Consider the following 21,026-nt stretch of genomic DNA (forward strand, 5'->3'; position numbering starts at 1 on the left):
GCAGGAGACAACACGTCTTTATTAGGCAGGCCCCGAGGGGAAGGGCCACCAGGGCGGGCCACCAGGGCGGGCCACCAGGGGATGAGTGGATTGGTGTGACCGGGCCTAGCCACGCTCACAGATGACCTCGACGACACTGGGCTCCATGGGCACTGGGTCCGGGCAGCGCAGGGCAGCTGAGGCCACCACTTCGTCCAGCAGCAGGTGCACAAGCTCCTCATCAGCCACAAAGCGCCACAGGTAGAGCTGCAGGAAGTGGCAGTCCACCTGCACCTGCTGCAGCCCGAAGCGCCCGAAGGTGCGCAGCCGCACGCACTCCAGCAGTGTCTTCAGGCTGATTTTGATGATGCCGGTCAGCACCGACACCTGTACGTAGGGACACAGGGATGCAGATCCACTACAGCAGGTGTTGGGGAGGGGTACTAGATCCCCGAGGAAGGGCACCCACGTTCTGTGCAGGGGCCAAGGAGACGGCAAAATGCCAGTAGCTGTGATGGGGTGGAAAGTCCCAGGACCCAGGTAAGAGGGAGGGACCATACAAGGTTGGCCCCATCATCTGGAGGAAAGTGGACGGGGAGGGCCCAGCAACCTGAGGCAGAGATGGGGGTCAGCACTGATATGGGGAGGGGAAAAGCTTACTAAGTTGGAGGGAGAGTATCAGGTCCCTGAGCACGGGCTGGGTTGGGGCAGGGCCCATGGTGTGACTAGGAATCCCTGGGGAGGACCCAGGGCTATGGTGGGGATAAGGACGAGGGCCAAGAGGTATACTAGATTATCACCCAGACGCGGGCAGAGGGCTATGAGATGGTGATGGCGGGGCTCTGGATGACCACTCACTCCTAGAAACATCCCTCAGAAACAGAGACGGGGTGGGGGGGTGGGGAATCAGAGTCCTAGGGCTCCCTGGGCCAGTGCGGGGCTGCTTCAGCCAACCTTCCCAAGGGGCCCTGGGAAGGCAGGGTCACTGTGGACTTCAGACCTTATTGAACTCCACAGGACTGAACACGTCAATACGCTCAGAGAACAGCTTCTGGATGTTGCTCAAGAGGTTGGTGTCCATCGGGGCACTGAATGGGAGGAGACAAGCAATCAGAGCCCACCCCTGCACCCCGGTCCTCCTTTCTCCATCCCCCCTGCGCCTACCCTGACCAGCCAGACCTGGGTGTGTAGCTGGGTGCATAACGGCCTTGCTGCCGAGAGCTGCTGTAAACGGAGAAGGTCCTCTTGCTAGAGTCGCTGCTCTGGGCCTTGCGAACACCCTCCTCATACAGGAGCCCCACCTGGTGGTGGAAGGAGGAACTGCAAGGAGGCCAGAGCACGGGGAACATGCAACCCGCCAGGTGCCTTGGGCAAGGGCCAAGGATGCCCTAAGTTACACACTCATTTGTTGTAAGAATCACAACCGTTATAAAAACCACAGGGTAGTTAGGGCCTGTACCTAGTTGGTACCCAGTCACTATTTACAGAACCAGTGGAGTGGGGCAAGAGTGGAACATAAGAGTTGGTACTGAGGCCAAATCTTCAGGGCCAACCCTGACCTGATTTCCTGGGTGACTCTGGGCCTCAGCTTCCTCCTCCTAGCTGAAATGGGGGTGATGAGGCCACCATGGCTGAGGAGGAAGGCTGTAGATGCAGGCACTGCCTGGCCCCTCCTGTCATGATCCTCAGAGGGCTGTTCCCCCAGCACCCCCAGCCCCGTCAGAGTTCCCCCGGCCAGCCCAGGGCAGCACCTGCACGTCGATAGCTGTCGTGTCCTCCAGCACCCCCAGCCCTATCAGAGTTCCCCTGGCCAGCCCAGGGCAGCACCTGCACGTCGATAGCTGTCGTGTCCTCCACCACCCGCTTCATGACGGCACGCACGTTCCGAGGCTCCAGGGTGCCGAGCCAGTCCCGCGTCTCCACACTCTTGCGTAGCATCTGCGATATGACCAGGCCCTGCAGCTTCACGTAGTGGGTCAGCAGCCGCCGTGCCGTCTCCCTGGCCTCCGCACACAGTGTGCTCACGGGTGTCACTGGAGACTGGTCCTGAGCCAGGGATGCAGAGGACAGACAGGCAGTGGGCACTGGGGGCAGCTCTGCAGCCACTGGCCACCAGGAGCTGGGCACAGGCTGGGCAAGGGGCAGGCTGAGTTGGGCACAGGCAGCCCTGACCATGAGGGCACTGCCCAGCCTCCTGTGTTCCTAGCATCACCTCCCCCCACCCTGCTCTGAGCTAGCAGTTCACCTGCACCAGAAACTGTTCGTCGGTGAGGGTGAGGATGTAGGAGATGGTGGCGGTCTCGTAGTCCAGGCAGAGGCGGGAAAGCAGCAGGAGCAGGGCAGGCGGCGTGGCGCCCCCCTTCTCCCCGGGGCTCTCACAGAAGTTCTGAGCTGTCTGGCACATGGAGCGGATGAAGCCCACGATGAGGCTCTCACGGACACCCTGGCTGCAGAACTCGCCCTGTGAGGAGGAGCGCCCCAGATACACAGCAGGTCCAACCTTCCAGGCAGAGGCTGCTAGTGACCTTCTACTGGGACTCGAAGTGCCCTGGCCTCTCTCGAAGGGACAGTTTCACCCCACATTCCAGAACCCCAGAGCAGCTCCCCTGCTGCGGGAAGGGAGTGCAGGGGGGCAAAGCCAGCACTGGGGACCCTGCTTGCAGATGCCCTCAGAGCCTGCCCCACCCCTCCAGGCTATGCCAGCCTTTCTCAAGGCAGCCTGAAACCAAATCCAGACTGCCTGGGGCAAGGACTGTGTGCCCTGGTAGCTGCCAACCTGCATGCAAGATAAACGAAAGAATGCCCTGAAAAGGAAGGAAAAAAAGAAAAAGGATGCCCAGGGGAAGATCGTACCCGGAAGTAGGGCTTGTTGGAGAAAGACACCTCCTTGGCAGTGAAGAGGTGCACAGAGGCCAGCGAGGCCTTAATGTGGCCCAGGGTGGAGCTGGCCACGTTGGCCAGCAGCTCGGCCAGGCCAGGGCCTTCCTTCCCAGCAACTCGAGGGGCGGCCAGCGCCTGCCGCACGTCCGTCAGGCAGCCCAGGAAGGCCGACTGCAGGCCCTGCAGGTGCTGGCCCAGGCGCTCGCGGGCCACTCGCTCCACGATCTCTGTGGCGGCCTCTGCCAGCCCGGCAGCGGCCAGCAGGGCCCCGGGCGCCCGCAGGCGCCGGTGGAAGCGGTCCAGCGCCCTAACGAGCAGGGAGTTGTCACTGCCACCCTGCTCCTGAGCCAGCCGCCGCTCCACCAGTGCAAAATAGCGGCTGCCCAGCTCCCGCGCAAAGGCTGCCAGCTTCTCGGCACCCGCCGGGCCCTGGGCCGCAAACAGCTCCTGGTAGGCCGCCGCCACCTGGCAGAGGCCCCCGACGAAGCCGCTGCCGCCGCGGTCAGTGAATTCTAACACGTCGGGGGCCGGAGGGGAGGGCCCCAGCTCCGCCTCCAGGCTCCTCAGCTCCTCCTCCAGCCGTGCTCGGCCGTGAGCCAGGAACTCCTCGCACAGCTCCTCCGCAGGCTCGCCCAGGGCCAGCAGCAGCTCCACGCACTCGGCTTGCTCAGGGGCGCCAGAGCCACCCTCCCTGCGGGAAGGGAGAGGGAGGTGAAGGGCAAGAAGACAGAATTCGGGGCGGGGGCAGACCCAGGAGACCAGCGGGTGTGGCATGAGGGCCCAGAGCCCACACCTGAAGCGCTGCCGTAGCTGCTGCGCCAGGCGGGCCGTGATGACCTGGCAGTCGTCCTGGATGGCTCGGAATGAGGGCAGGTGCTGGTACTGCTGCAGCACGGCCCGCGCGCGGCCTTGGTAGCGCACCGCCTGCCCGTAGGCGCCCAGCTCCACGCACTTGGTGAGGCGCGAGGGCAGCTCGAAGAGGAACTGCAGCTTTCGTAGCAGCGCGTGGACCCCTGGGGGACAGGGGGAGGTGGTGTTAGCCCCAACTCCCTGGGGGTGGCCCACTTTAGCACCAGCTCTGGGGCAGGCCGCACCTGCCAGCTTGGTGATGCGCTCGTGGCGGTCCTGCAGCGTGGCGCTGATGCGCGCGCTGAAGTCCGTGATCACTGCCATGTTGGTGGCCAACCGGTCCATCTCATCCTCCATCTTCCGGAAATCGTTCTTCATCTTCCGGATAGTGTCTAGGAGGACAAGGGCGCAAGAGGGGGAAAGGCAGATGACTAGGGGCACAGGCAGAACACTCAGCTTGAGAGGTAGTCCAAATGCCCTCACACACACCCGCCCCCTTCCCAAACGCGCCTGAGCTCACTCCTCGAGGGTCACATTGAGGATTAGGTGCTTGAAAAGGACTGCAGTGGTGCTTGGTCACTATAAATGGGGGTGAGGTGTCATTATGTCAGTGCAGCAGACGTTTTCTGAACACCCCGTGTGTGTCCCTAGCCCCAGTGCATTGGGGAGATGCCCATGAAGCCGCAGTCTTTGATCTCAGAAGATGCCCAGATCCAAAGGAGAGCCCAGGGCACTTGGCAGGGACCTGTCTGCTCGTTCCCAAGGGAATCCTCCATGCCCAGCACCCTGCCTGCCATGGGACAGACAGTAAATACTTGTTCAGTCTTACCTCTTTCCCAGAATTCCCTAACCCTTTCACTCTGCCTTCTAGAACATGGTTGACCTTCCCTGAAGGGTTCTTTCCCTTTGGTCCTGACAGAAACCTGCCTGAGGAGGCTGTTCTTCCTTTCAACCCAGATGCCTCAGGGCCTGGCCCCTTAACACTTCTAGATAGCTTCTACTCCTCCTCCCTTTGAGACCCCAGCTTCTTTGAAGACCATGACATCAAACTACACCCCTTCTTGTTGCCATCCCTACTGTCCTCTTTGCCACACCCCTCAGTTCCAGATCACGGCCACACCTCCTCGTGGACATCAACATACACAAGGATGAGCCTTTGGACATTCTTGACTCTCCGTTTGCTGACCTCCTCAACTCCATCCATTCTTGCATCTGCCTTCTGTGCCACTCTCCCTGCCCTTGCTAAGAACTGCGCCCTCTAAAACCTTAGCTTCAAGCCTCACAACCTTCTGTAATTCTGATCATTCACCCTGTTGACCCCGCCCTAACAATCCTTTGGCCTTTCAGTAACTCCAGACCCAGCGGCCCTACCACTTGGTCACTGTTTGTAATACCTCTCATGGCTGCACTTCCTTCCTCACTCCTCTTAGAATCTATGGTCCTCCACGAGCATCAGCACCCATTTGCAAGCCCCCTTGCATCTCTTGCCCCCTGGCCCCCGTTATTTGTCGGCAGAACCCTACCACAGGTTAAGCCCAATTACCAACCCACTCCCTAAGAATGTGACAGCTGAAAATGAGCCACAAAATCATACCAACTGGCCTCCCTTTCAAGTTAGGACTTTAAGTCCCAAAGCAGCACTGCACACTGGTCAGCTGTCCTTCCAAACCTTCTAGTGAGTCTTGTGTTTCCATTTTCCAAAATAACATTTTGTCCTCAGTTCTCAAAACGCCAGTACATGCCCCCAGCTCTCAAATGGTGACCTTGATTCACACTTCACAGAGAAAATACAAGCAAACATCAACTCCTTCCAAACCTGCAGAGTGAATAGATCCCTGAGGGAGTCTCATCCTGTCCCACGGCTGTGATGACTTGGACATTTCTGCCTCCAGTCCTGACCAAAGCCCTGCCTAACAACTTAATATCCTGATGTGGATGGCAAACAGGCACCTCAAATATGATATGTTGAAAACAGAATTTTTAAAAATTTTTTGAATTTTATTTATTTTTATACAGCAGATTCTTATTAGTTATCTATTTTATACATATTAGTGGATACATGTCAATCCCAATCTCCCAGTTCATCCCACCACCACCCCTTCCCACCACTTTCCCGCCTTGGTGTCCATACGCAAAACAGAATTCTTGACTTTCCCCAAACCTGTTCCTCCACTAACCTTTTCCATTTTGGCTCCTGTTCATTTATTTCTTTACTTATTTTTAAAAATTAATTAATTTTATTTATTTATTTTTGGCTGCATCGGGTTGGGTCTTCGTTGCTGCACGCGGGCTTTTCTCTAGTTGCGGCGAGCGGGGGTCACTCTTGGTTGCGGTGCGCAGGCCTCTCATTGCAGTGGCTTCTCTTGTTGCGAAGCATAGGCTCCAGGCATGCGGGCTTCAGTAGTTGTGGCACACGGGCTCAGTAGTTGTGGCTCACAGGCTCTAGAGCTCAGGCTCAGTAGTTGTGGCTTGTGGGCTTAGTTGCTCCGTGGCATGTGGGATCTTCCCGGACTAGGGCTTGAACCCGTGTCCCCTGCATTGGCAGGCGGATTCTTAACCACTGTGCCACCAGGGAAGCCCTCCTGGCCATTTCTTAAGAGTCATCTTTGATTCTTATCTCTCCTTTACCTTACATTCAGTCCATTGGCAAGTTGCATAAAGTTTACCTCCAACATTTTCTTTCCAAGCCACCATCATCTCTTGTCCAACTACTGCTAACATTTCCCAACTAATATCCCTAATTCCACTCTGGAACTCACCATCAATATGCATAAATGAAAGCAATGAGGATGAAGCAGAAACATATCTATTATAGGAGACTTTAATCCACTTCTGTCAATCCGTGACAGACCAAAAGGATAAAAACCAAATGAAGATACAGAAGTCTTAAATAATATCATTAATATGGAAGACCTATTTGATTTTTATTCTTTTCAAGATTCCATAAAATACACCAAAACCTTACCACATATTAGGTCATACAAAAAAATCTCAATAAATTTAAAGAAAAGAAACTAAATGGTACAGAAAGCATTCCCTGATCACAATGCAATGAAATTAGAGATTAATAACAAAACTAGAAAATAAAGAGATCCCATTATTTAGAGAAAACCTCATTATTATCAACTACTGGATCAAAAAGGAAATCAAAGCTGAAATTTCTGTATATGTAAAAAATAACAACAATCAAAACACTGTAAGAACCTATAGGATATAGCTGAAGCAATGTTCACAGGAAATCAGTCCTAAATTCTTATAGTACTAATTAGAATAAACATTCAACTCAAGAAGTTAGAAAAAGCACTACAAAAGAAACCAGAAAAGAAAGCAGAAAAATAAAAAAGAAAGCAGGAATTAATAAAGCTAAAAGCAGAAATTAATTTACTTTTTTAAATGGGAGAACTAATAAATAGATCAAAGGTCAGGGTCACTGAAAAAAAATGAAAAACAAAATATATAAAATGTGAGCTACCCTAATCTTTAAATGGGGAAAAAAATATACACAAAATAAGAAATAAGGGGAGAAACAATCACAAATACACAGATATTTTAAAAATCACAAGATACAACTTAGCTCAATTCTGTGTAAAGAAATTGAAAACCTAGATGAAATGGATAATTTGCCACAAAAAACCAGAATTTACCTAAATGGATTCCAGAAGAGCAAGAATACATGAACAGAGAGAACTGAGAATGTTGTCAAAGAAAGATTATCCAGGACTTCCCTGGTGGCGCAGTGGTTAAGAATCTGCCTGCCAATGCAGGGGAAACGGGTTCGAGCCCTGGTCTGGAAAGATCCCAGATGCCATGGAGCAACTAAGCCTGCGCGCCACAACTACTGAGCCTGTGCTCTAGAACCGCGAGCCACAACTACTGAGGCCACATGCTGCAACTACTGAAGCCCACACGCGTAGAGCCCATGCTCTGCAACAAGAGAAGCCACCGCAATGAGAAGCCTGTGCACCGCAACAGAGTAGCCCCCGCTCACCACAACTAGAGAAAGCCCGCGTGCAGCAATGAAGACCCAATGCAGCCAAAAATTTAAAAATTAAAAAAAAAAAAAAAGATTCTCCTTCCCCCCCACAGAAAGGTGCCAGAGGATGTCATGGGGGTGCTGCCATAGCTCTGAAGGACAGCTCATTCCAAAGCTCTGTGTAAGAAGTACTCAAGCAGAGAAAATTAGAAAAGCGTTCACATTAACTTTGTGGAAGAAACATAACACTGATACAAAAATGTGACAAAAATAGCTCAAAAATGAAAGTGACACATTCATATCTTTTGAATTGAGATGCATAGATACATTAATTAAATTAATTAAATAAATGGAGATACACATATAAATTAACAAACAGAATCCAGCAATGTATTAAAAGAATAACTGACAAATATGTCCAAATGGTTTTTATTTCAGGAATGCAAGGACGGCTCAATATGAGAGGATCTCGATAATAATTCACCATATTAAGAGATGAAAGAAAGACGATTCAACGGCTATTCTTGATTTTTTTTAAAAAACTCTCAGTAAAATATGAACAGCTGAATATTTCCCTAGCCTCCAAACACCAGCATCATGTTTAATGAGGCAATGCTAGAAGCAATTCCCATTAAAATTAGAAACATGGCAAGGAGGTTCATGATCACCACTGCTGTCTGACATTGTTCTGGGGTACTAGCCAACACAATTAGACTCAGGTAATATATTACAGAGATACAAAAATTGTAAAGGAGGTAAAATTATCACTATTTGCAGATGATATAATTGCATAAATTGAAAAGTCTAAAAAACAAATCACTGAAAATACTACTACAAACAATAAGAGATTAGTAAGGTGACTGAACATGAAATTAATATAAAAAACCTATAGAATTAAGCAACAACATTCACACATAGTAATAAGAAGATACAGTAGAAAATGACCCATTTTAAATAGCAATTTTAAAAGATCAAAATATCTAGAAATAAATTTAAGAAATGTTCAACATTTACATAAAGAAACCTTTATAAGCTGAGGAACATACCAGAAGGCCTGAAGAAGTGTGAAGACATACCACATTCTTGGACAGGAAGCCCCAAAACCTAAGATGTTGATTCTCCCTAGAAATTTAACTTGATCAGTAAAATTTTAAGAGACCCCCCCTCCTTTTTTTTTAAAAGTATAATTTGATGAACAGGTGGAAAAATAAGAAGGGGGAACTAAAATTTGGAAGTGAAAAAGAGTAAGAAGGAACTAGCCTTACTAGAATTTAAAACGTGCAGTTTTATAGCTACAGTAACTTAAAGTGTGTGGCACTGGTACATGGACAATTAGAGATAAATTGAACAAAACAGAAGGTTTTTCAAAAATCTAGAAACATAAAGAAATTTACTATTATGATAAAGGTAACATTTCAAGTCAGTGGGGAAAAGATGAATTATTAAATAGTGTTGGGACAACTGGAAAGCCATTTAAAATAAAAATATAGTTGGGGGCTTCCCTGGTGGTGCAGTGGTTGAGAGTCCACCTGCCAATGCAGGGGACATGGGTTCGTGCCCCAGTCCGGGAGGATCCCACATGCCGCGGAGCGGCTGTGCCCGTGAGCCATGGCCGCTGGGCCTGCGCGTCCGGAGCCTGTGCTCCGCAACAGGAGAGGCCACAACAGTGAGAGGCCTGCGTACCGCAAAAAAAAAAAAAAAAAAAAAAAAAAATAGATATATATATAGCTGGACTCAGACCTCACACCTTATATATACACACAGAGCAGAGGGATCAAAGTTTAAATGTGATTTTAAAATGTAATCACAAAAGTACATGAAGAAAGTCAGGGAGAATTTTAAAATAATATTAGGAATGGAAAAGGTCTTGCTTAGAAACACCTCAAACTCAGAAGTTATCAAAGAAGAGATTAATAAAATTGTTTGATCAACAAAAACCACCATGAGCTAAATCAAAATGAACTTTAAAAGAACTGCAAATCATACCATACAGGGCTACTTTTCCCTAATATGTGAAGAACTCTTACAAATCATTATGAAAAAGAACAACTCAGGAGTTCCTTGGAGGTCTAGTGGTCAGGACTTGGCACTTTCACAGCTAAGGCCTGGGTTCAACCCCTGGGTGGGGAACTAAGATCCCGCAAACTGCCCAGCATGGCCAAAAATAAAAAGAAGAAAAGAACAACTCTATAGAAAAATAGGAAAAGGACATCACAGACAAGGATATCAAACAGCTCTTAAGCATACAAAGAATGTTCAACCTCACAAGAGAAATTAAATTAAAACTACACAGAGGGACTTCCCTGGTGGCACAGTGGATAAGGCTCTGCGCTCCCAATGCAAGGGGCCCAGGTTCGATTCCTGATCAGGGGACTAGATCCCACATGCATGCCGCAACTAAGAGTTCACATGCCACAACTAAGAAGCCCATGTGCGGCAACTAAGGAGCTGATGAGCTGCAACTAAGGAGACTGCCTGCCGCAACTAAGGAGCCCACGTGCAGCAACTAAGACCTGGTGCAACCAAATAAATAAATATGTAAATAAATAATCTTATTAAAAAAAACTACAGAGATACTACTTTTCAGATTGTCAAAGACTGAAAATTTTAGTAACTTAGTGTTGGCCAGGGTGCATGGAAAGAGCTGTTCTCCTATTTGCTGGTGGTTGTGCAAACAGGTCATTTTCTACGGAAAAGAATATGGCAATATCTAACAGCAGTCACTTGTGAGCCTTCGCACACCCACACCTGGCCTGTGTGTGGCTCCTGGACTGTGGGAATGTTCTCTGAGCAGGATTGGGGCAGCAACCCAACTTGGGCAAAGTGAGGAGAAAAACATCAATGACAATGACAATAAAAAGGAACAGACAGACACAAAATATGCAGGGAAAAAATAGCTGGAAAAAATCAAACAAAAAAATGCACAAGAACTCACAGAGCTAACACCTACAGAACAATTAAGAGATTTTTTAAAAAGTTACACGAAGAGGTAGACCAAGAATCACAAAATGAACTTCTCATGTTAGCAACACAGTCTGTGGGACAAGACCATTCACCCTTCTTAGATTCCACAGAGAGGAAGGTAACTAAAAAAATAAAGTCCCATAATATGAAACATCTGTACTACTCTTTGGGGCTACTGGTTGGAGTTACTTATATTTTTTTGGAAAATGGTGACTGTTGCCAATTCACAAATAATGAATTAATGGACATAGCACAGACAGTGCCGTGCAGTTAAAAACTGAATAAAAGGCACATTCCTCGTGGCGCAGTGGTTAAGAATCTACCTGCCAACGCAGGGAACACAGGTTTGATCCCTGGTCCGGGAAGATCCCACATGCCTTGGAGCAACTAAGCCCGTGCACCACAACTACTGAGCCTGTGCTCAAGAGCTCTCAAGTCACAACTACTGAAGCCCATGCGCCTACAGCCCATGTTCCACAGCAAGAGAAGGCACCGCAATGAGAAGCCCGGACACCGCAACGAAGAGTAGCCCCTACTTGCGGCCAACTAGAGAAAGCCCAGGCGCAGCAACGAAGACCCAATGCAGCCAAAAAAACAAAACAAAAAAAACAACTGAATAAAACCAGAGCAAAGGCAAAAGATGGAAGCTCAGGTACCAGAAGGCTCACGGGCTGACGATCATGAAGAGGCTTGGAAGTTCATGAGGCGTTTCGTCTTCCCCCAGTGAATTCTTGTTTTTGCTTACAAACCATTTAACCTATGACACAACCTCCTTCCAGGGCTGTCAAATGCTACCATCAGAGGAGCCGATTCGTTTTGGAGTGGGTGTTTGGGACCATGACATTTAGGTACTACATCAGAAAGGAAACTTGAATCTGACTTTCAAAGGGAAAAAAAAATCCAAAAACTAAGTTGTCATTAAAACAGAATAAAAGAAAACCTAGTACTGGTGGCATTGCTGTTGAATGCACAGCCACAGAGCCATTTAAATGGAAATAAAAGTTGCACCATGGCAAAACAAAAAACCATCCACACCACTGAGTAATAAAGACTACACTGTACATCCCCAAACTCTTTCAGGCTTGCTAAGATAAGTACTTTGCAACTAGAGAAAACTCTCCTTGGGAGGAGAGTGGGTGGTAACTGGTAGGAGGCTGGAGGGGGCCTTGTTGGTCATGCTGTTGATTGACCAGGGTGCTGACTGCACAGAGGCGTTCCATTTGTGAAATTCCAGGAGCTGGCCACTATGACCTGTGCACTTTTCTGTTAATCTTCAGTAAAGTTTACCATTAAAGATTGTTTTGTCTTTACCTGGGGAAAGGAATGGGAAGAGGCTTTTCACTATACAACCTTTGGGACCTTTCCAATTTTGGAACAGATGAATGCATCATTACATAAACAAATGCAGTGTCTAGGCCAAAGGTTGGCAAACTATATACCCTGCGGGTCAAACCTGGCTTGATAGCGGTTTGGCTTTTTGATTTTCAACTGGGCTATAATGGACATAGCATAAAATTCAGTGGTTCTTAGTATATTTATTATATGCACAAGATTGCACAACCAACATTACTATCCAATTCTTTATTTCATCACCCCAGAAAGAAACCTTGTATCCCTTAGCAGTCACTCCCTATTTCACTCTCACCTCCGTCCCTGGCAACCATTCATCTATTTTCATCTATTTTCTGTCTCCATGGATTTGCCTATTCTGTACATTTAAAATAAATGGAGTTTATTTTAAATAAAATAAATTTATTTAAAAAAAATAAAATAAATGGAGTTCCCTGGTGGTCCCATGGTAAAGGATCTGCCTTACAATGCAGGGGAGGTGGGTTCGATCCCTGGTCAGGGAACTAAGATCCCACATGCCGTGGGGCAACTAAGCCCACGTGCCACAAACTACAGAGCCCACGCGCCCTGGAGCCTGTGCGCCACAACTAGAGAAAACTCGCACACCACAACTAGAGAGAAGCCCACGCACCATAAGGAAGAGCCCACACGCCATAACGAAAAATCGTGCACGCCTCAACAAAAATCCCACATGCCACAACTAAGACCCTACGTAGTCAAAAATAAATAAAATAAATAAATAATAATACCAAAAAAATAAAATAAATGGAATTACATACAGTATGTGGCCTTTTGTGTCTGGCTTCTTTCACTTAGCATGTTTTCGAGGCTCATCTAAGTTGTAGCGTGTATTAGTACATCATACTTTTTTATGGCAGAATAATATTTCATTGTATGGAATAGACCACACCTGTTTTCCATTCATCACTTGGTGGCCATTTGGGCTGCTTTCACTTTTTGGCTGTCATGAATAACACTGCTATGAACAACTGTGTATGTGTTTTTGTAAACATATGTTTTCAATTCTCTTCGGTATATTCCTAGGAGTGGAACTGCTGGGCCTCATGATAACTCCACGCTTAGCCTTTTGAAGAATGGCCAAACTGTTTTCGGGTACACCATTTTGCATTCCCACCAGGAATGCAGAGGGTTCCAAATCCTCCACATCTTCACCAACATTTGTTTTATTCCGTTTTCTGGAAAACCTAGTGGGTGTGCAGTGGTTATCTCATTGTGGTTTTGATTTGCATTTCCCTAATAACCAGTGATGTTGAGCACCTCTACATGTGCTCGTTGGTCATTTGTATATCTTCTTTGGAGAAATGTCTATTCAAATCTTTTGCCCATTTTTTAAAAAATTTATTTATTTTCGGCTGCATTGAGTCTTCATTGCTGCGTGCAGGCTTTCTCTAGTTGTGGTGAGTGGGGACTGCTCTTCGTTGTGGTGCACGGGCTTCTCACTGCGGTGGCTTCTCTTGTTGCGAAGCACAGGCTCTGGGCGTGTGGGCGTCAGTAGTTGTAGCATGTGGGCTCAGTAGTTGTGGCTTGCGGGCTCTAGAGCACAGGCTCAGTAGTTGTGGTGCACAGGCTTAGTTGCTCCGCAGCATGTGGGATCTCCCTGGACCAGGGCTCGAACCCATGTCCTCTGCACTGGCAGGCAGACTCTTAACAACTACGCCACCAGGGAAGTCCCTGCCCATTTTTAAACAGGGTTGTCTTTTTAGTGCTGACTTAATCAAAGTTCTTTACATATTCTGGATATTAGACCCTTATTAGCTATATGATTTGCAAATATTTTCTCCCATTCTGTGAGCTGTCCTTTCACTTTCTCTATAGTGTCCTTTGAAGCGCAAGATTTAAATTTTGATTAAGTTCAATTTATCCAATTTTTTTCCTTTGATTACTTGTGCTTTTGGTGTCTATAAAGTAAAAACCCACTCCTGTGTGTCTCTACTCTCAACACTACTTCACACCTGACACCAGATGTGTGGGTTTTCCACTCATCAAGCAATTCTGTGACATCAGCTGGGCATCCTATGATTTAACTTAATTCTGACACCATCTACCGGGAGTTAGCATCAGATCTCATAGGTTAAGGACTCAGTCCCACAAAACTATCCTCTCTCACTTTAGATTTCAATCACAAGTCCAGGTTGTCAGCTATGATTCTGACTGATTGGCTCTAAATTGGAGGTTCCCATGACCCCCTCCTCAGGGTCAATTAATTTGTTAGAGCAGCTCAGCAAACTCAGGAAAACAGTTTACTTACTAGATTACTGTTTTATTACAAAAGGAAACAACTCAGGAACAGCTAGATGGGAGAGATGTATAGGGCAAGGTATGTGGGAAGGGGTATAGAGTTTCCATTTCCTCTCTGGCCATGCTACTTTCCCAACACCTCCACATGGTTCACCAACCCATCCTTTTGGGTGCTTATGGAGACTTCACTACATAGACATAATTGATTAAACCATGAGCCATTGGTGACTGAATTCAATCCCCAGCCCCTCTCCCCTTCCTGGAGGCCTGGGGGGTGGGGCTGAAAGTTCCAACCCTCTAATCACATGGTTGGTTCTGCTGGCAACCTGCCCCCATCCGTGGGTTATCTAGGAGTTTTCCAAATATCACCTCATTAACATAAACTCAGGTGTGGTTGAAAAGGGCTTGTTATATAAACACCAAAAGACATCCATGTCACTTTATTTCACTAGAGCTATTTCAGGAACTGGGAACAAAACTAAATATTGTTAACAAGGCTCTTATATAGGAAATTACAAGGGGTTAGGAGCTATTCCAGGGATGGTGCACAAAGACTAAATGTATATTTCTTATTATAAATCACAAATCACAGTGTCATATCTAACAAAGTCTTGTCTAATCCAAGGACATGAAGACTTACACCCATGTTTTCTTCTAAGAGTGTTTAGTTTTAGCTGTTATATTTAGGTCTATGATCCATTTTGAGTCAATTTTTGTATAGCGTGTGAGGTAGGGATCCAATTTCAATCTTTTGATATGGCTATCCAGGTATCCCAACCATGTGTTGAAAAACCTATTCTCCCTGTTGAGTAACTGTGGCTTCCTTATAAAAAAATTAACTGACCACAGATGTACAGGTTTATTTCTGGACTCAATTCTATTCAATTTACAGAAGCCTACAGGTTGTTATGTGGGGCCAGATATTGGTGAGAAAACGGCAGCCTTCACGAGGGCTCACGCCAGTAAGAACTGCCACTGCCAGTGTCCTTGTCCCTACAGTGAGCCAAAGCCGGCCCCCACCTTAGCAGGAGACCCTCCAATACTAGTGGGTGTCAAAGCACTGTTACCTGCCCTGGCCATATTCCAATTCCTGATCCACAAGTCTCTCTCCTGCAATAGAAAGGTTTTATACCATAAAGTAATCGACTGCCACCTCTTCACTCCCAACCACAACTAATGGGACTAGAGGGCAAAATCTGACCTATCATCTAGCCACCTCACTGCCACTTGACATTAAAGAAATAAAGACACAGACACAGGAGAAGGCCATGTGGAGACAGAGGCAGAGGTTAGAGTGGTGCACTGCAAGAAATGTTTTAAGTCAACCAGAACCTGGAAGAGGCATGAGAGATTCTCCCCTAGAGCCTTTGAAGGGAGTGCAGCCCTGCTGACAACTTGATTTTGAGCTTCTGGCCTCCAGAACTATGAGACCATAATTTCTGTTATTTTCTTAAAATTTCTGTTATTTTAAGCCACCAAAATTGTGACAGTTTGTTATAGCAACCATAGGATACTCACACAAATACTAAGGATTTTTTTCCCCTGTAGGAAGTGAGTGGCAGGGGTTTTCATTAAATATGTCTTGAATATATAAACCTTGCCTCTATTTTCTTAAGCATAATATTGTGGATGTAATTTAGACTGTTTTCTTGACTCTGGATAAACTTTATAAACTTTCTGCGAAGATAACGATTTGCCAGTGACTGCAAACACTGACAGAGCTGTTAGTTCCTACACCAAGTGGCCCCAGGTTACTAGATCTTCCTGAATTATCATTTCTCCTTTATGGCAGTATTTTGTTTTAGTCTATTTGTCTACTCTCTGATTGTCATGATTTTATTTTTCACTTGTTAAACAATAGTCTAACATAAAACTTATTCATTTAGGGATTTATTTATTATGCATAATGTTTGTCTTTTATAGAAATGCAGTTCCTTCAAAAGCTACTACAGGTACTAGAACAAAAAAATCTGATTTTTTAAAGTTATTTTTGGACTTGTTTTGCGTTTGAAACAAGGCATTAAACATTATGTCTTATCTATAAAATTTAGACCAAGTTATTTAGCATCTCATTACCTCAGTTTCCCTATCTGTAAAATGGAGATATAGTTAACTACTTCATAGATGTGTAAGAATTAAATTAATAATATATGTAAGCAGTTCAATCAGTGTAGTTTTATATTAAACACTCAATAAATATTGCCTAGTATTAACCAGTTAAACTTGCTATTATATGTAACTATTAATAAATTAGTTTTACTTGTAAAGATCTGCTAATAATGAACTCTCTCAGTTTTTACTTATCTGCGAATGTCTTAATTTCTTTCTTTTTTAAAAAAATATTTATTTATTGTTAGTTGCACCGGGTCTTAGTTGCAGCATGTGGGCTCCTTAGTTGCGGCATGTGGGCTCCTTAGTTGCGGCAGGTGGGCCCCTTAGTTGCGGTTCCAGGGCTCCTTTAGTTGCGGCTCACCAGCTCCTTTGTTGAGGCACGTGAGCTCCTTAGTTGTGGCATGCAAACTTAGTTGCGGCATGCACGTGGGATCTAGTTCCCTGACCAGGGATCAAACCCGGGCCCCCTGCATTGGGAGCGTGGAGTCTTATCCACTGTGCCACCAAGGAAGTCCCTCTCTTTCTTTTTTACAGGATATTTTTACTGGGTATATAATTCTTTGTTGACATTTTTTTCATTCAGCACTTTGAAATGTGAATCCACTGCCTTCTGACCTCCATGGTTTCTGACCAGAAATCAGCTGTTAATCTTATTGAGTATCACTTGTATGTGATGAGTCACTTTTCTCTTGATGCTTTCAAGTTTCTCTCTCTCTCTCTTTTTTTTTTTTAGCAGTTTCACTGTGATATGCCTAGGTGTGAATCTCCCTGCATTTACCCCACTTGGAGTTTGTTGTGCTTCCTGGATGTGTAGATTAATGTTTTTCAGTAAATTTGGGTAGGTTTGGGCCATTATTTCTTCATATATTCCTCTGATACTTTCTCTCTCCTCTCACTCTTCCCATTATGCATATGCGGGTACACTTGGTGTCTCACATGTCTCTAAGGCTCTGTTCAATTTTCTTCATCCTTTTTTCTTTCTATCCTCATATTGAATAATTTCAACTGACCTATCTTGAAGTTTGCTGATTCTTTCTCTGCTTGTTCAAATCTGTTATAGAGACCCTCTAGTGAATTTTTCATTTTCATTGTGGTACTTCATCATTTCTAGTTGGTTCTTTTGTTAAATAATTTCTTCTCTTTGATATTCTGTATTTGGTGAAACATTCTTATGCCTTCCTTTAGTTCTTTAGATACAGCTTCCTGTAGGTCTCTGAACATATTTAAAATAGTGGATTTAAATCTTTACGTAGTAAATTCAACTTCTAGGCTTCTTCAGGGACAGTTTCTACTGCTTTTTCTTGTGTATGGGTCCGATTTTCTACTTTATTTGCACGCCTCATAAATTTTTATTGAAAAAGCAGACATGTTAGATAATATTGATATAACATGGCAACTCTAGAAATCAGATCCTCTCTCCTCCCCAGGGTTTGTTGTTGCTGCTTGTTGCTATTGTTTGTCTAATTATTTTTCAGAGTTACTAAACCTGTACTAATTCGTTTCTGAACCAACTCTGTAAAGTTTGTATTCTTTGCTGTGTATAGCCACTGAAACCTTTACTTGGTTAGCTTAGTGATTAGCTAATGACTGGACAAGGATCTCCTTAAATATCTAGTACTAATAAATCTCCTAGTATTTACTGAGGCGCTGTGTGTGTGTGTGCGTGTGTGTGTTGGGGCATACCTTAAACACTCAGCCAGGAGGTTTACAACTCTCCCTTAACCTTCACTTCCTGCTTGCACTGAGCCTGAAGTAAGCCAGAAGTGAGAGCTTAGGATGTTCTCAGGTCTTTCTTTCTTTCCTTTTTTTTTTTTATACATTTATTTTATTTATTTATTTATTTTTGGCTGTGTTGGGTCTTCATTGCTGCACACAGGCTTTCTCTAGTTGCAGTGAGTGGGAGCTATTCTTTGTTGTGGTGTACGGGCTTCTCATTGCGGTGGCTTCTCTTTGTTGCTGAGCACAGGCTCCAGGGTGCGTGGACACAGTAGCTGTGGCTCACAGGCTCTAGAGCACAGGCTCAGTAGTTGGGGCACACGGGCTTAGCTGCTCCGCAGCATGTGGGATCTTCCCAGACCAGGGCTCGAACCCGTGTCCCCTGCACTGGCAAGTGGATTTTTAAATTTAATTAATTAATTTTATTTTATTTTTGGCTGCATTGGGTCTTCGTTGCTGTATGCGGGCTTTTCTCTGGTTGTGGCGAGCGGGGGCTACTCTTCGTTGTGGTACACAGGTTTCTCATTGTGGTGGCTTTTCTCGTTGGGAGCATGGGCTCTAGGCATATGGGCTTCAGTAGTGGTGGCACGCGGGCTCAGTAGTTGTGGCTCATGGGCTCTAGAGCGCAGGCTCAGTAGTTGTGGCACACAGGCTTAGTTGCTCTGTGGCATGTGGGATCTTCCTGGATCAGGGCTCAAACCTGTGTCTCCTGCATTGGCAGGCAGATTCTTAACCACTGCGCCACCAGGGAAGTCTCTCAGGTCTTTCTTAAGTATGTGTACTACCGTACACATTTGTGGCCTTCAAGATTCCTAATAATGTGTCAGAGCTTGTCAAAGCCCCTAGGAACATCTCATTCCTCAGCTTTTCCTTTTAAGCTTTTGGGTTAGTACTATTGTTTGCCCAAGTGTTATCTATCACTTCAGACAGACACATCATTTGCCTGTAATTGTTTTTGACAAACAACTCTGGTGAGAGACTTTTTTTTTTTTTTTTGGCGGTACGCGGGCCTCTCACTGTTGTGGCCTCTCCTGTTGCGGAGCACAGGCTCCGAAGCGCAGGCTCAGCGGCCACGGCTCACGGGCGTAGCCGCTCTGCGGCATGTGGGATCTTCCCGGACCGGGGCACGAACCCGTGTCCCCTGCATCGGCAGGCAGACTCTCAACCACTGTGCCTCCAGGGAAGCCCTGGTGAGAGACTTTTAGCACTGGGTGACCTCCAGGTCAAGACAAACCTATGGGGTGGACTGTTTCAGGAAACCACCAGACAGGTTAAATAATGACAATTCTTTGGGCATGAGGCTTTGAAAGAACTCCAGCTTTGTTCTGCTCCCTCTAATATTAGGAGTATGGGCTATTTTTCAAGGCTACTGCTAAGCTGGAGAGGAAATGGTGGGGCTAGGACAAGCTAAAATACCATATGATTCATTATTTTTACCATGATTCAGCTCTTTTTCTTGAATAAATGCTCCTCTGATTGCTGCACACCTCTGGTTACTTTCCAGAGGTCTAAGAAAGCTTATTCTAACCATTCTGGCCAGTTCAGGGCTGCTTTCATGGAGGGGATATTTTCAAATGCACTTACTCCACTATTTTTGCTGACGTCACTCTGGATGCCAGGGCTGTTTTTGTAAATGAGTTTTGCTGGAATACAGCCATGCTCATTCATTTATACTGTCTGTAGTTGCTTTCATGATAATGGCAGAGATAAGTAGTCGTGACAGAAACCAGATGGCCCACAAAGCCTAAAATATTTACTTTTTGGTCCTTTCAGAAAACCTAAAAAAAGAAAAGAAAAGAAAAACCTCACCACCCCTGTTGTATATCCTATGCAGTCAGACCCCGCTCCCTTCACCCCCACACTCTTGCTTTCCCTGCTCTGGTCGTAGAGTTTCCAGGGCCTTTGCACAAGTTGTTTCCTCAGCCTGGGCCACTCTGCCCCCAAATCCTCCCATCGTCAACTTTTCATCATTCACCTTAACTGTGACCTCTTTGGAAAAGCCTTTCTCTGCCACTCTCTCTATATCAGTCCCAACCACCCACTCTCTAATATATTATCCTGTTTCATTTTCTACAGAGCTCTTGTTGAAGTGAACTGATCTTATTTTCTTTCTTCATTATCTGTCTCTTTCTCTAGAATGTACATTCTGTGACAGCTGAGAAACTGTCTTATTTACTGCTAGAATAGTACTTGGCACACAGGCAAATATTTGACAAGCGATTGAATAAATGAATGAATCAGTTGAATTAACGTATATTCATACTGACACCACTCTCCCTCTATGACCACTCCTGTCTCCATCGCAGGCTCACCCTCCTCCTCCCCATGGCCATCAAACGGAGGCGTTCCTCCAAGCTCTGTCCTGGGCTCTCTCCTTTTCTCAGGCTCTAACCCATTCTTGACCAACCCTGCCCACACTTCCCTTTAAACTCTCCTCCTCTTCACAGCTGCCTCCAAGGCTTATTCCTCTAGCTCAGATCTCTCTTCTGAGCTCCAGAGCCACATATGCATCTGCCTTCTTGTTAGCTCCTTATGCACAGCTCCAAAACCTCAAAACCTAGCTCCCTTAGCCTCAAAGTTCTTTCAAAGAGTTATGAGTTCTCACCACTAGGTAAAGGTTCCCCACTTCTAGCAAGAGTCAGAAGGCCACTCCTTAGAGATACTCTGAGGAAAGAAGAGATGGATTGGACTAGACCCCCTCAAGCTTCCTTCCATACTGAGATGCTGTGATTACCTGACATGGATCTCTAGAGTTCTTATGATTAAGACCAAAATCCTTCTTATTTTGTCTACAAAGGCCTTCATGATCTGGCCCCACAGGCTCGTCCAGGTTTATCTCATGCCTTGCTCCCCTTAAAAAAACAAAACAAAACCAAACCTAGCTCATTATGTTCCTTTTCCAACACCTGATCTTCTTGCAGTTTCTTGGGCACCACATCCACCA

General features: G+C 46.1%; 1 protein-coding gene across 1 annotated transcript in view; it reads right to left on the minus strand.

Annotated features, from left to right (window-relative positions):
• VPS51 (VPS51 subunit of GARP complex) overlaps positions 1 to 21,026 on the minus strand; it is a 23,592-nt gene continuing 2,566 nt past the window's right edge. Inside the window, exons 3-10 of the mRNA XM_089914537.1 lie at positions 3,954 to 4,100; positions 3,653 to 3,872; positions 2,833 to 3,550; positions 2,225 to 2,440; positions 1,807 to 2,025; positions 1,159 to 1,280; positions 980 to 1,067; positions 1 to 366 (exon numbers count right to left, since the gene is read on the minus strand). Coding sequence (XP_089770663.1) covers positions 106 to 366; positions 980 to 1,067; positions 1,159 to 1,280; positions 1,807 to 2,025; positions 2,225 to 2,440; positions 2,833 to 3,550; positions 3,653 to 3,872; positions 3,954 to 4,100 — 1,991 coding nt within the window. The 3' untranslated portion in view covers positions 1 to 105. The remainder of the gene's footprint in view (positions 367 to 979; positions 1,068 to 1,158; positions 1,281 to 1,806; positions 2,026 to 2,224; positions 2,441 to 2,832; positions 3,551 to 3,652; positions 3,873 to 3,953; positions 4,101 to 21,026) is intronic.

This window comes from Delphinapterus leucas, chromosome 7 (genome assembly GCF_059928025.1).
Source record: "Delphinapterus leucas isolate spDelLeu-1000000601 "Yukka" chromosome 7, BTC_Dleu_Yukka2, whole genome shotgun sequence".
Lineage (NCBI taxonomy): Eukaryota > Metazoa > Chordata > Mammalia > Artiodactyla > Monodontidae > Delphinapterus > Delphinapterus leucas.